This window comes from Lissotriton helveticus, chromosome 3_1, assembly GCF_964261635.1.
Source record: "Lissotriton helveticus chromosome 3_1, aLisHel1.1, whole genome shotgun sequence".
Taxonomy (NCBI): domain Eukaryota; kingdom Metazoa; phylum Chordata; class Amphibia; order Caudata; family Salamandridae; genus Lissotriton; species Lissotriton helveticus.
The window spans coordinates 1053383431-1053398477 of NC_136061.1; the positions used below are offsets into that span (position 1 = coordinate 1053383431).

Sequence of the window (15047 nt, forward strand, 5' to 3'; positions counted from 1 at the left end):
TAAAGTGGATTGTACATCTGTCGAAAAATCTGAAGATTTCAGCCATGCGGCCCTTCTGGTGGCAACAGTAGAGCCCATAATTCTGGCAACAGAGTCCGCCGTGTCCATGCCACTCTGAATTACCAAGCGGGCTGCAGCCTGAGTATCGGAGACAACTTCATTGAAGTTCTTTCTATCATCCTCTGGAAGCTTAGATGACAATTGTTTCACAGAGACCATCAATGCATGAACATATCTCTCTAGCAGGCGAGTAGCATTGGTTGACTTTAGGGCCATGCTACCCGAGGAGAAAATCTTTTTCGCAGACTGGTCCAATTTTTTAGAGTCCTTGTCTGCCGGCACCTGAGGAAATGAGCCTGCAGACCTGTTGGAACAAGCAGCCTGCACCACCAGACTCTCCGGAGAAGGATGTGAAGAGAGAAACTCAGGGTCACCAGGCGCCACCCTGTAACGTCTTGCCACCAACCTGGAAACCGCAGGAGCAGTCAAAGGTCTCTTCCAGACCTCCATTATTGGCTCAGTCAAAGCCTCAGTGAATGGAACTGTAGGCTCTATTATAGATGAAGGCGAGTGTAAAACCTCCGTGAGGCTGTTAGGCTTGTATTCAACGGTAGGCAAAGTCAGATTGAGCAGATCCGCAGCCTTCCTAATCACAACATGGTAAGGTGCCACGTCTTTAGATGGTGCATCGGAAACTGATGGCATACCCCACTCAGGAGAAAGTTCTAGGCCACTAGCACTATGCAGGTCCTCAAAACAGTCCCCTTGATCCAGAAGTTCACCTTCCTCTACATCAGAATCTTCGTACCTCTTTTCCTCCAAGAGGCGCTGAGTCCTGCGCCTCGACCACTCCATACGAACCGAAGTCGACGGATCCGGTAAAGACTCCGACGTAGCCGGAACCTGCATCGGACGAGGAGCCGGGGCAGCTGGAGGACAAGACTCACGAACCGGCATGGCACCTCGATCCAACTCACGAGGTCGTTCCGGAGCCGGCGAAGCCGTATGCGGAGTCGACGACCTCGGCGGCGCCGTACCGAGCCAAGATGTATAAGGCGCCGGCATGAACGGCATAAAAGGAGCCGGAGCGTAAGCCTGAGGGATGCCCAAATTATAAGACAATGGACCCATGGGACCAGCCGGTGCACCAGTGGGGTACATTGCCCTCGCATAGACTCCAAACATAGCATTAAGGAAATGCGAGGGGTCCTGCCCAGGACCAGGAAAGGGAGGGTACGAACCCATCGGCCGCTCCGAAGGAGGCTGCTTCGGCATCAGTTCATCCTGGCCCTCTTGATTTTCAGGGTCTTCCACCGGAGTCGGAGCCCGAGGAACTTCCTCTTCTCCTTCATGCTCCGAAGAATGATGCGACTCCGGATCCGGTTCTTGCTCCGGAACCGGGGAACCTCCACGAGATTGCATAGGAGAAGGAGAAACGAAGTCCTTATGATGTCTTCGAGACTTTCTCTTCGAATCCGAAGATTCTTTGCCAGAGTGATGTCTTGAGCTATGCTTCCTCCTCTTGTGCTTCTTCTTCGAGGAGCCCGAAGCATGACCCGAAGCCGACTTGGATCCGGACCTCGACCTCTCTCTGGACCTCGACCTCGCTCTGGCTCTGGACATCGATCTCGAAGCCGATTTCGACCTCGACTTCGATCGTGACTTCTGTCTCGACTTCGAGCGTCTGGACGTCGACCTCGAAGACCTTCCAGTCTCTCTTCCTTTCACTTTTGCAAGTAGAAGCTTAGCCTCCCTCATTCGTAAGGCCTTAGGGTTCATCTTGAAGCAGGATCAACAGTTTTTTACATCATGGTCTGATCCAAGACACCACAAACAATCGTCATGTGGATCGGTAATCGACATCATTCGGGCACACGATCCGCAATGCTTGAACCCCGTCTTCCTCGACGACATCCTCGACGAAGAAGAAACTCTCAACAGAGAAACAGTAACACAAAATAGTAACAAGTTACTATCCGTAATCGCAGAAGATCCCAGAAACCGTTAGCGTCGACGACGCGGAAAAAAGGGAACTGACGTCATCACACCGACGTGGGTCTAATAAGGATTCGGTGACGTCAGACGGAGTTGCGCGCGATGCCATGCTCCTTTGACGTCGTCCACGCCGGCGTGCTACAAAGAATTTTCGGAACGTTGCTGGCGCAAGGGGGATATACACAAGGTGAGGAATCCACAAGGCAGATGTATCTATCAGAATTTAGTGCTTTCTTTCACCTTGCTGTTGCTGCTGTTAGCACTTTAACATACCTGGATGTCGTTGCCTTTAGCGTTTTTGCTTTATACAGCCAATGGCTCAGTGTTATTGTCTGGCACAGAATCTCTTCTTTTGCCCTTACCTGTAGGCTTCTGGCTGACTTTCTGACTATGCTTCTCTGTAAGGCCTTCACCTTCTTCAAGGGCCTTGTAAGAGATAAAGCGGCGCTTTCACTCCACATACACCAACCGTAGACTGTTTCCAGGGGCGCACATGGCATGCACAAACAGTTTGCTGGATGTCATCAAACTCTCAAGGAGAGCAGTTTTGTTTCTTTGTGGCATGTATCCCCTACTCCACGCCAGTTGTAGCACCCACCCCACTTCTGGAGCATGCTAATGAGCATGCCACACATGGAGCTATGTAATACACATGTTCATTCTCCTGCATGCAACCATTAACTGAACGCACTACGTCATAGACTTTATTGACCACACCCAGACACACCTAAATACCTCCCAACTGATTACTTATCTTTGTAAGAAGTCCGCCTACGACCACAAGAGTCCTACTGCAAATGATCACATAACACTGCACTCCTGACTCTTAAGTTTGTTTTTCATTATTGTAAGGCCTAGCTCTCCCATAGGAAAACATTGGAGTTACCTTATTACACTTAATAATTATATCTTCCAAATGGGAGCTAGTAGCCAGTTTATGTTCTGTATACTTGGAATTGTAATGAAAAATCCTTTTATGATAAAGTCGTATTTTCAAATACAATTTTGAAAAAGCCACTTTTAGAAAGATGGCAATTTCCTTCTTTAATTAAAAGAAGTTGAAGCGAATGCACTTCAAACTCGAGTGCACTGCGAATGCCAAATAGCGTATCACAAATCCACCAGTTTGTTCATTTTAATCCTTTTATTACAAATACACCAAAAACTTTACATTGGAATAAACTACAAAACTTTCGTAAAACTAAGGAGTGCACTTGACTCTACATGCTGATTCATACCCTTGTCCTAAATCAAGTTGCACCCACGATTACCGAGGATAAAACAACACTATGAGCGATACATGAAGTTATACAAGAATTACCATCTATTCTTTTGTTACGGCAGTTTGAGAAGCAGCACGTTGGACTTTGACTGTAACAATTATATTTAATTTCAGGCTTGTCATACATCGGCGCTTTTAACTGTGATGTTCTGATTGGCACAGGATTAACACAACTCAGGGAGGGCGGAGTATACGAGTTAAACATTTACAAACAAGGCAAAAGGAAATTAGGATCGTTTGACAAACATAATGTTGTGAACATCGGTGGGGTAAATGTGTATTGATATATGGCATTAAGGGAGTCGTAGTTGTAGGTGGAGCTAGTACTACCAGTGACGTCATTTCTTTTCGGTTAACATTCGGGGGGAGGAGACCTGATAAGCACCAGTCATAAACGAGGTTGTTAGGAAACGGAGTAATGCCACAATTTTGAAAACGGGAGACCGTTATGATTGAGAACGAAGGTAGGAAGGAAGAAGTATTTTGTTGTACATAATAGTTCTAAATTACGAAGATAGATGAATGGGGAACAGCAATGTGACAATATGTGCTTCAATTACAAGGTCGTAAAACGTGCTAGCGAAATGCGGGGTGATCCTTGCTTTGTGTAGGTGAAAGGCCGTAGCGCTTTATATCGCGCATAGCGGGAAAATGTTAATCAGAGAATCTGAGTAATGTAATGATGTAATGTTAATAATATGGTTGGGCCATGACAATACCTAACGGTTACGTTTCTTTAAACTTTTAGTGATCCCCTGAAGAAGGGCTATAATATAGACAAAGAAGAATCACTAAAGATTTGTTGAAAGTATGGGGCATGCGACAGCAAGAGGCTTCAGCACAGCTGCCGTGTAGAAGCATTGATACTTTTTACGGTCTACTAAGTAACAAGTACAACTGAGGAAACAATTTAAACTATTTGTAATAAAAGGATTAAAATGAACAAACTGGTGGATTTGTGATACGCTATTTGGCACTCGCAGTGCGCTCGAGTTTGAAGTGCATTCGCTTCAACTTCTTTTAATTCATAATCCACGTGGTTTCAGGACAGACCACAGTCGGGCTGCACGCCAAAAACTTTAAATTGGAATAAACTACAAAACTTTCGTAAAACTAAGGAGTGCACTTGACTCTTCATGCCAATTTCCTTCTTTAGCCACTTAGCACTGGTTCACATGACTCGGTGTAGCTGACATTAGTATTTGTGTATTCCTCCTAGACAGCCACAGACAATAAAGAGCTTACGTGTACTTAGCTGTGCCATCACTGGCAAAATAGGAGGGTGGAGCTGGGCACAGCCCTATTTACACCGGAAAAGGCGGTGACCTGCCTTCACACAAAGGATTATATACCACCTGTAGTTATTCTGGAGCAAGGACAGGGAAGACAGGAAACCTGAGCACTTCAAAGGGAATCCTCTAGACGTTTCTCACAATTCAAACAAGAAACCAAACATAAATATTGGACCTCAGACACCAACTTTTCATTACACCTTTGCACCTGTGGATACTACAAAAGAAGGACTGCTGTGCTGCTTTGCTGCCGGAAGGAGTATCACTCTGCGGCCCTGCTACACTGCTGATCCGCTGCCTCCTGCCCTGCTTGATGAGAAGGAACATTGAATCTGCACCCTTAATCACAGGCTGAAGTGACTTCAAGGGTCATCCAGCTGACCTTCTGTTCTGAGCTATAGGTATATAACAGGTTCCGGAAGCCACCTGCTACTGCCCAGCTGACTAGCTACCTGGACCTGTAACTGGACCTGCCTGAGACCCGATAGCCTTTGCGGGAGTGAATTCCTGGCCCCCAAGTGAAGCCCCTCAAGACATAGACCCTTGGTGTGGTCTGCGTTGAGCTCCCCCTGAAATTTTTTGAACTCTTCACGAATTCAAGTGGACCTGTTCACGCCAAGATCTTACTGCCCACACTGCCTGCCAGTGCAAAGTTCTGACAAATCCGTCTCTTTGTGCTGCAGCGACAGCTAACGATACCCAGCAGCACAAGTACTGGACTTCTTACCACAACTTCAACGGCTGGAGGGAACTGCCAATGCAAAGCTCCAGCAGCGATCGTCAGCAACACCGACAGGAACATCGCTCTACAGCAACGACCATCCTCGATGCCCATTATTGGCTTTATTTTCCTAAATTGGTTTGGGATATTTTGGAGTTGTGTTTTCACTTTATTATTGTTTGAAGTGCTGCATAACTACTTTACACATTGCCTCTAAATTAAGCCTGTCTGCTCTGTGGCAAGCTACCAGAGGATGGATCACAGATTAATTTGGAGTCTGCTTGTGACTTCACTCTGACAAGTATTGTGGTTGCTGCTTGAGTAGTGTTTCACACCCTCGCTCAATCAGTTTATTTTACAGAGTTTTTTATAGCGCAAACTTGACCCAAATCGGGTATCAGAGCTCTTTACAAAGCACCAGTTGCATTACATGAGGACACGTTTCTTTTTTTATTTCTGTTAGGCACAGGGAGATTAAGTGATTTGCCCAGAATCACAGGTTGTTCAGCATCATTGCCGATACTCGAACCCAGTTCCCCAAATTCGAGGTTGACCGCCCTAGCCGTTAGGCCAACTCCTCTCCCCAATCAGTAACCCAATTGCTTACACCCACAGAGAAGTAAGCCTATTGATATTCACAAACTGCACTTTTATAGGTACTGCAGCCAAAAGAACGGGAAACAGTAGTAAATGTACTGCAGCTTAGAGATGAAGCAAGTCCATCTCCAATTGGCCAACCACTGGTACTTCGACACCCTTCCATGGAAAGCAACGGAGGTAGGGAATTTGAACCTCCATAAAAAATATTATATCAAATTCATTTATTTAAACGTTTAAAAAATATATATACATTCATGTTGATGTTAAAAAATTACAAATACATGTTATTTTATGTTTGAAATATTTAAGTTAGTTTTGTAATCAAAAATAAATGTAAAGTTATTTTAAAAACTAATCAGAATAATTAAAATGTATAATATATAATTGTTTTGTAACTTTTAATTCATGATGAATACATAAAAATAATTACTTTAGGTACTTTTTCACAATAAATGTTTTAAATAAGCGTTTTAATTAACATTATTATACTTATCTTAATGAAATATTTAATTCAAAATTAAGTTAATAGTGATGAGCATGTGTTTTTCATTTTCACTACTTTTATAAGAAATACCTAAAATGTATTAACAATAATATTAACATAAATATATTTCAAATATTTTTTTAGTTTGAATACACTTTAAAACTTTTCCTTATACTTTACCATGAGAAGATCTCTACCTCTATTGGGGCGGTCTTCTCATAGTGCACGGAACATCAAATTTGGTTTTAAAATTACTACTAGTAGCAACTTTACAATAGTATATGACGCTTTTATTGATTCCACAAACTGAACTGGTCTAGAACTGACTGTCAAGTCCAAAAATCTGTCTCACAGAAACACATATGTGTTGGAGCACACACAACAGGGATAGCACAGAAAGCTGCTCAGCAAACACAGGCTGCATAAGCTTGCCCCAAAGAACAGAGCGGGTCAAAGTAAGAATCCATCTCACAAAAACGTCATCCAGCAGCAACAGGATTATCAAGCACCCACATAAAGAGCAGGTTCAACACCTGGGCAACTGTACATTACCAGTGGTCCCCACATTTGAATGTTCACCTAGGTTCCTCCTGCCTTACATATTTTTGCTCACCCTACATCTGTGTGCATGCTTGCAGTGCATAGAGTCTCTACCCCTCCTTTTTTGTCTAAAGAACACCCCATTGAACAGGGTGTGCCCCAAGGGTCAGCTCTGAGCCCTACCCTGTTCAATGTATATGTCCAACCCTTGGCAGAAATAGCTAGAAAACATGGTCTCTCACTAGTGACATATGCCGATGATACCCAGCTGGTGGTGTCACTGGACAATGAAAACGGCCTTAGTGCACAACATTTTAAGCAGACACTTATTGACATCACCAGCTGGATGACAACAAACTGTCTCCAGCTGAACGCTGGAAAAACGGAGTGTTACTGGTGGGAAAAGAAACAACGACCTGGGGAAACAATTGGTGGCCAGAAACTCTCGACCAACCTCCCGAATGTAGAGACCACGTAAGAAACTTGGGAGTCTGGATGGATACCGAGCTGTCTTTCACTCTCCATACCAAAAGGGTAGCAGCTACCTGTTTTGGTATCCTACGCAACCTTAGACCCATCCTTAAGTTCTTTGACCACCAAACCCGCCAAATTGTGGTGCAGTCAGCAATCCTGTCAAGACTAGACTACGCCAGCTCTCTCTTGTTAGGGGCAAACGTAGCAGAGAAAGCGAGGCTCCAGCGAGTTCAGAACGCTGCAGCGAGAGCGCTAACCGGTATCCCACGCTACAAGTCAGTGTCTACTGTCCTTTTGAAACTTCATTGGCTTCCTGTTGAAAAAAGGATCCATTACAAAACCCTTTGTTTGGCGTTCAAAATCCTTAAAACTGCCTCTCCCCCCTCACATCGTACGTTCCCAGATGTACGCTGCGTTCAGAAGGACAGAACCTGGCAGTAGTACCCCGCTTCAAACTGGCAAGAATGGGTGGTAGGTCATTTAGACACCTCGCCGCCAGACTTTGGAATGGACTCCCTATCCATATTCGAAAAATTGAAGAACTTCTACCTTTCAGGAGAGCGATAAAAACCCACCTTTTCTGCTAATGTTCAACGACCTCACTGTGACAGAACTATCACTCTTTACTGACACACTTCTTACAGCAAGCGCCGGGACGCCCCTTGGCTGGGGCAGCTGTGCGCGGTATAAGTTCATTTAACATTAACATTAACATTAACATAAATGAAGTGAAAGCTAAAGACTAGCGGGACTTTGGGAAAAAGGGTGGTTCACATATTGGAGTAGGTGGCAGCAAAACATATCTCCACAAGACCACTGCATACCCCTGCTGGGTGTAAGACTGATGAAACCTACCCTTTTTTAGGCAATAACCATGCAAAGTTGGGTTGTCACTCAGGGAAAGTCATTAGAAGTGCCTAATTTGTGAGAATGGTTTTTCCTGCGCAGCTTTCCCAACGGGGACTTATTCAGTCTGCTCATCGGGTTGGCTCCACGCATATTAATACCATAATGAGATGGGAAAAAAGTCCCTGCTCCAGCTGATTTAAGCTGCAGCCAATCAAGAGACAGCTCAGGTGGTGAGTCAGCCAGCACCATGTCTCATGTCCTTGGGGAACCCTTGCAGTGGTGTGACTGCAGTACTTTACTTGTTACAAATGTGGGAATCTCTTTGCCTATGAATCAGACGCCCCTAGATATTCCCTTACAGGCGGGTGCAGTCACTCATTGCACCCACCTGTAACAGAATCTTGCCCCACTCTTAAAAGTACAGGTGGGTTGCCGCCTGCATAGTGAAACACGGGCGGCTGCTTCAAAGCTGCTCCATATGGAGGCAGCACATTCTATATAATTAGGCACACTCTCCTTGTTACCTTTTGTACGGCCCCTAATCTGCAGCTACCTGCAACATGGCCTTCTATATGGAAGCAGAACACCTAAACTTGCAAATGCACCATCCACATTACCACTATAGAAGCATGTCAGCAGTACTGCACTTGAATATCCACAAATTTACAAGTTTGCTGTGTTCATCATCTTCCATAGGGCAACCCAGACTGGAGTATCTACAGACCCATGCTAATAAATTTGAAAATGGGAAAATTTCACTATATTGACCACATTTCTGTATTTCAAAAATGCACTTCACTTAAAAAAATCCACCCAATCCTTATTCAAGGGATCAGTATTGTGTTTTCTGTGTGCAAAGTCAACATATTGTACATCAGGCATCTATTCCATATGGCTGTTCTCCTGTACGATAATTATTGCACCACATACATTCCGACAACAGGGTATTCGGAATTTATCAGGTGGAATTATTATTGCCTACCCTGGGTCTTAGTATTTACCAGACATGTTTCCCTCAGTAAATACCAGCAGGTTTGAGTTGCCGATGGGAGAATTACTGGGTATGTGGTGTTTGCTGCAGGACTCATAATTCTGATATGAGACATAATAGGAGTTATGGTACATACCAGAATATTCTGGGGTGTTTGTAATTGAGGTCCAACTTTGTAATTAGACATGCAGCAATATTCAAGAAACAATGGAAGTTGATGCATTTCATTTCAAATGCACATAAGCCAAATGAACAATAATGTATACAATCTCCAGGGTGTAAAACTTAGGGCCTCATTTACAAGCCCATTATCTGCGGGTGCGTCACTTTTTTAGACTCACTGGCGGCGCTGTGTGAATGCCTATATTTGCAAGGCCATGTAAAGTCACTCTGAGTGACTTTTCATTGCCTTATAAATACGGGCCCCTTTCATGCATTACTCTGCGTGAAAGGGGTGTTCCATGGGTGTTCCATGGGTGTTGCTGTGGGTGTTCACTCACAACATCCATGGAACCTAACACATGTGTCAGAACCCTACACCTCCATTGGGGAGGCTGGTGCAACAAGGAGTACTACTTTTATTTCTCCTTGTTTTTTGCTCTTTTTATGTGTGTGGCATTCCTCAGCACACATAGAAGGGGCAGGTACCCTTGCACCATGGCTTATGGGTGTCTGTGTTGGCACACGGCTGCTGCTGGTGCGCTGGCACAGGGGAAAAGGACAGGATTGCTCCATATCTTCTAGATATTGTGCATTCCTCCCCTTTTATTTTGACGCGCAGCTGGAAGGCTTGCTGCACTACCATGCGTCAAAATACAGTAAATGTGACCCATTGTTTATCCTCAAATAATCATCTTCTTGGAACAAGAATCTGTCTCCGCTAGATTACCTTTTGCGCCTCTTTTTCCCCTGCTGGTTTCCTGTTGTTCTGTACAGTATGGAAAAGTGATTCGTGTTTCTTGGTGTGGTCCATTAACCTCTTCTTAATCTGCATGCAAAAACAATGAACATATTTCACTGAGACAAGAACCAGAAAAGGTCTGTGTTATTTAAAGCACTAATTACATAACAATTTCTAAATTGTTGACATATTAAAATAAATGTAAGTTCCTGACTGTCGGTCAGAAGATGACTGTACATTTGTTATAAAATAATTTTGCAGCACACATACTAGCATTATTTTCAAATGAATTTCGTACTGGAGAAACTATATTTTGTATGTCACCTTTCAAAAAAAGGGGAACAATGTATAGAAAAGGTTCCTTTTAAGTGTAACTAACGTTAAATATTTTTATGGCACATACAGTAAATAGGCTGTTAGTGTACAAGATTACACATCTATGAGCGCCTTGTTGTGTTTGTGACTTATTTTTACATACATCACTTTATACTAACATTTTGACAACTTTAAGTGCTGAACAAGTAGGCTCTTGGAAGAATAGAAGACTTAATTGTAGAGCCGGGATTCAAACTGAAGATGGGTTTGTAGGTCACAATAGAAGTTAACAGTGAGAGTTTAGCTCACAGAATCATCTTTCCACTTTTTGAGTACTGCTGAATTATTTGAGTTTGAGTGTGCAAAGGTGGTGTAATTGAGAGAAATATCTTCAGGGTACAGTTCCTGCTCCTCGTCTTCCAATATACTTCAATATTTCAAATTACAGCCAATCTGCCCAACCAATATAAGCATTATTCGACTTGCACAATAGCAAATCTGCCTTTTCTGAATGGTCACCCCAGATATATGTTTATATGTATCTATTCACCGCCATGAAAAGAAGGGCAGGGAGGAAACTCATAAGTCCAGAGACCACCACTACAGGTTCAGCGGTCCCATGGACCACCAAACTCATAATTAAGCCCTTAGTTCCTTGGAAGGCATGGGCATGGCTAGTTGGAACTTTGGTCTTATCCAAGATGGTAGCCTTTCCAGTGTTTCTAGTCTGCAGTTCCACAGCCAAACTGGTGCTCGTCAAATTCCTGTGATGTAATTTCCTGCCTTAATTAGTTGGTGTTTATCACCCAGTGAACCATGATCACTATCAAGCGAGGGATATGTTGTATGGTAGCGTTTGGATAAGCTAAGGGTAAACCTTTAGTACTTTGACATGATAGAATCACTAATGTAGGGATGCCATAACAGTACTAGCACTCTATGCAACAGACTACAACTAATATTCTAAAAATAGATGGCCATATATACATCCAAACAAGAGTATGATAAGCCAGGAGGGTCTGAAACATAAGTTGAATAAAGAAATAATTTTAACAAGAATAAAAGTCTATTGAAGATGGTAACCTACAACAGAGTTGAAACAAAAGGCATTAGATTCTAACCTCAAAGAGTTTTCCATAGAAAAAGTAGTTTTACTTGAATACCTTCAAGTTAGAAGAGTTTCTTTACCTGTGCTTGAAAATAATCTTGGGCCTGAAAAAAGTGCATTATTTTAAAATTCTGGCCACTGTAATGTAAATTGACCAATTACAACAGTGACCAGATTTATTTACGTGATAACAGCGGCATGCCCATTGATTATGTGTTTGTTCCAATTAACCAATTTCATCTTGTGAAAAACTTATAGCTATTGAATAATGGCCGAGAGACCACTTTGCTCTTATCTTGGAGTTTAAAGATCATTTTTTGTCTTGTGCAAGTGCCATCCTGTCCGTTGAGATAGTTTACTATAGGGGAGTTAGTGCTGTGATCACTGAAGATCCCCTGCAGGCCCTTTTGTCAACTGAATCTGAGCATTTAGACTTGGAAGCAGGCCAAGACGCATTAGGTTGGTCTTGCAGATTAACAATGCAATTATTAGCCAACTTTAAGCTGGCAAAGTAGTGGGGTAAGAGGAAGGGGGAATAGCTGGTTTAACTATGATTGTCAGGAATGTAGAAGAGTGGCGAAATAGGAGTCGTCGGCGCTTTCACTTAAAGCAAAGTAATGCCAGCTTAGGAGCAGCCATTGATGCTTCTTGAAAATTGCTTATTGAAAATTATGCGCCCACAAAAAGAGGGACTTTTATAAGTCAAATTGGTAACTAATGCTTGCTGCCATTGTGGATAAGAATAGTTAGAACTTCTGGTGCTGTGAACTCTGTAACCCTCTGACCACCATCTTCCCTTGAGGCACACATAAGTGGGGAACTCTGGTATAACTTTATTTACTCACTTTATAGTGGAGGAAATTCTGGGAATTTGCTAGGGACTCTGGCCAGTCCTCAAGTTGATGTAGAGGGGATTTCAAACACTCAAATGGCAGCAATGCTGCCCAAAATAACCTGTAATATGAAAGCCTCTAGAGTGATCTAATCGGATGGTCCGCCATCCGTGATCTTTAAGAAAGACCCTAGGAAGTAGGGTCAAATTCTGAGTAGGTTTTTTCAAAAGGGTAACATATACAGGCTCCCACCCAGATTTATAGAAATCAGCCATATTGAAGCCCATTGATTAAAAAAAGGGAAAATGGACCAGTCCACTAACTAGCGCTTGATTTAGATATTCCATCCAAACTTTTCATTTAAACACTGTTGAAGCATCTAGCTGCCTGTTTTGTTTTACATTGGACTGATCCCAGAGGAGCAAGGCGGTTTTAGACCAAAGCACTTAACTATGATCCACTTTTTCACTCTGGAGGGCACCGCAAGAAGGTCAATGGAGCTGTCAGGTGGCCTTGCTGCTGCTTCGTTGATTTCTGAGCAGCATTCGACAGGGTGAACAGAGGTACACTTTGGCGAAAACTCCACCGGTGAATTATATCTGCACCCTGTTAGGTCTTCTAATAAAGCTTCATAGCGATAATTGGCAAAATTTGTCAAGGCAAATGCAGGTAGAAAATGGCTTATGTCAGGGGTGGGTTTTCACTCCTCTGCTGCTTATTCTGTTTATTGCAGACGTTCCTCCGATGTTAAGTGCCACCCATAATTTTTCACTGAAGATTGGGGGCAGGCATCTCAGCTACCTTATGTATGCGGAAAATCTGGTGGTGATGGATCTCACGCCTATCGGGCTCCAACGAAAATTGAATGCAATTAACTCTTATATTCTTGAAAATTAACAAAACATTGTTTTTCACACAAAGAAAGGGGAAATGTACCTTTTTTATGGACTAAGCATCTGAAGCTGGTCCAAGAGTATAAGTATATGGGTGTGATCTTATCAGATCATCTGGAGTGTGATAAACACAAGGCTGCCCAGAGACTTGTATTATCAATGGAAGTGAATGGCTTGAAAAGGTTTGATCATAGACATGGCAGCTGTATCCTTGACCAATTACCCTCTTCCATACGTCGGACGGCCCGGCCGTCCGAAGTCATGGTGGGCCAGGGTCCGTCCAATCTGCGCACACGTCAAATTCCGCCGCACTGCGGCGGAAATTGCGCCGCGGCGAATCGGTTGAGTAAAGACATACAGTGCAAATTTATTCCCCAGGCTTTATATGAAGCAGAGGTGCAGGCAATTGATAGACGAGTGTCATGGAAGGCTGAGAAGATAGCTCATTAAAATTGCTTCTTGATCTCCCTAAACATGCGATGACCCAAGCTCTAAGGAGGGAGTTGAGAACTGTAGCCACTGGTGGATGCAAGAGCTTTATACATTTATTTTTTATTAAAAATTAAGTCTCTGGTGGTAAGCTATTGGTGCTAACTTTACCCGAGGTAATGTCAATCTTCCTCAGTAAGAAGAACCCTGCTGCAGCAGTGATGAAGCACCTGATAGTCCCTGTCATGAGCCTTGAGGTAGGTGAAGCAATGTAAATTAGTCAAATAAAGTGTACCCTCAGGTGATGTGCTGTTGGAACTAGCTGGATGGGGGACGTTCAGGAGCTCAAGAACAAGAGCTTAGTTACTCCCTTCCTCATTTGCCAGGAGAGCTTGGACCTTTTCCCATACCTATATAAAATCTCAGATAAGTTTCTGCAAAATAAATCCTACGGCTGAGGGTTGGAATTGACCCAGGATGGCGGATGCCAGAGCTACAAATAAAAATAGCTGAGGACCAGAGTCAGTGTCCTTGTAAGCGGAATAGAAAGTACTCAGTGAGCCATCTATTGATGGACTGTGTATTCTTCATCCTGGAAAGGAAGAAGATTATCTCGCCTGTTTAAAAAAAAAATTGAAACAGTCGAGAGAAATTGGCCTACACTTGATATGCGTTGAAGTGGCTGATGAGGGGTGTTACCCACAAAAAGGTCCCAGGATGCTTGTTTCTGGTCCAGGGAGGGCCCGGCTTGGCAGTTCAGGCTGGACTGTTCCCATGAGGATCAGGGTCAAGACTGATTTGCATATAGTTGGATCCAAACTGGGGTGGCGTAGTGAGCAAAAGAACGATCCATTTGACTGGGAGTGGATGTTTGATTCATTCAGCATTCCGTCCATCATTTGTTGCTGCTAGACTTGATATGCGCCCTCAGCTTTTAGGATGTAGCCATTGCTATTGGTCAATACCTGCACAAAATCATAACATCATTATGCTAGGCTCTCTACCGCTTAGTGTTTTAGACCAAGGTTAGCACTCCCCTCAGGTCAGTAGTGATCTGTTGCTAGCAGGTAGGCTGATGTCGTTCATATTAGGAGGATTCTCTGATTAAGGTACTGGTCTTGAGATAGGAAATCTGGCATTGCTATGGAGGTTGACTGAACTGGACCCTTAGGATTGCAATAATTTGGCCTTACACACTGTAAAATTAGCTGCATGCCACTGGTCAATCTACCACTTTTTAAATGTTTTAATACGGGTGTGATAAAAGGCTGCTGACCTTCTACTGAGTTGTAGTGAGAAGTAATTTTTAAGTATAGGCAGACGACATGCATTGGTGGAAT

At 43.4% G+C, this 15047-nt stretch overlaps 1 protein-coding gene across 2 annotated transcripts in view; it reads right to left on the reverse strand.

The window, feature by feature from the left end:
- The window catches only part of NOSTRIN (nitric oxide synthase trafficking), a 743535-nt gene that overhangs the window by 485108 nt on the left and 243380 nt on the right, over positions 1-15047 (reverse strand). For both annotated transcript variants that reach the window (XM_078681620.1, XM_078681621.1), the window contains one exon: positions 10118-10216. In XM_078681620.1, the coding sequence (XP_078537746.1) occupies positions 10118-10216 (99 nt within the window). The remainder of the gene's footprint in view (positions 1-10117; positions 10217-15047) is intronic.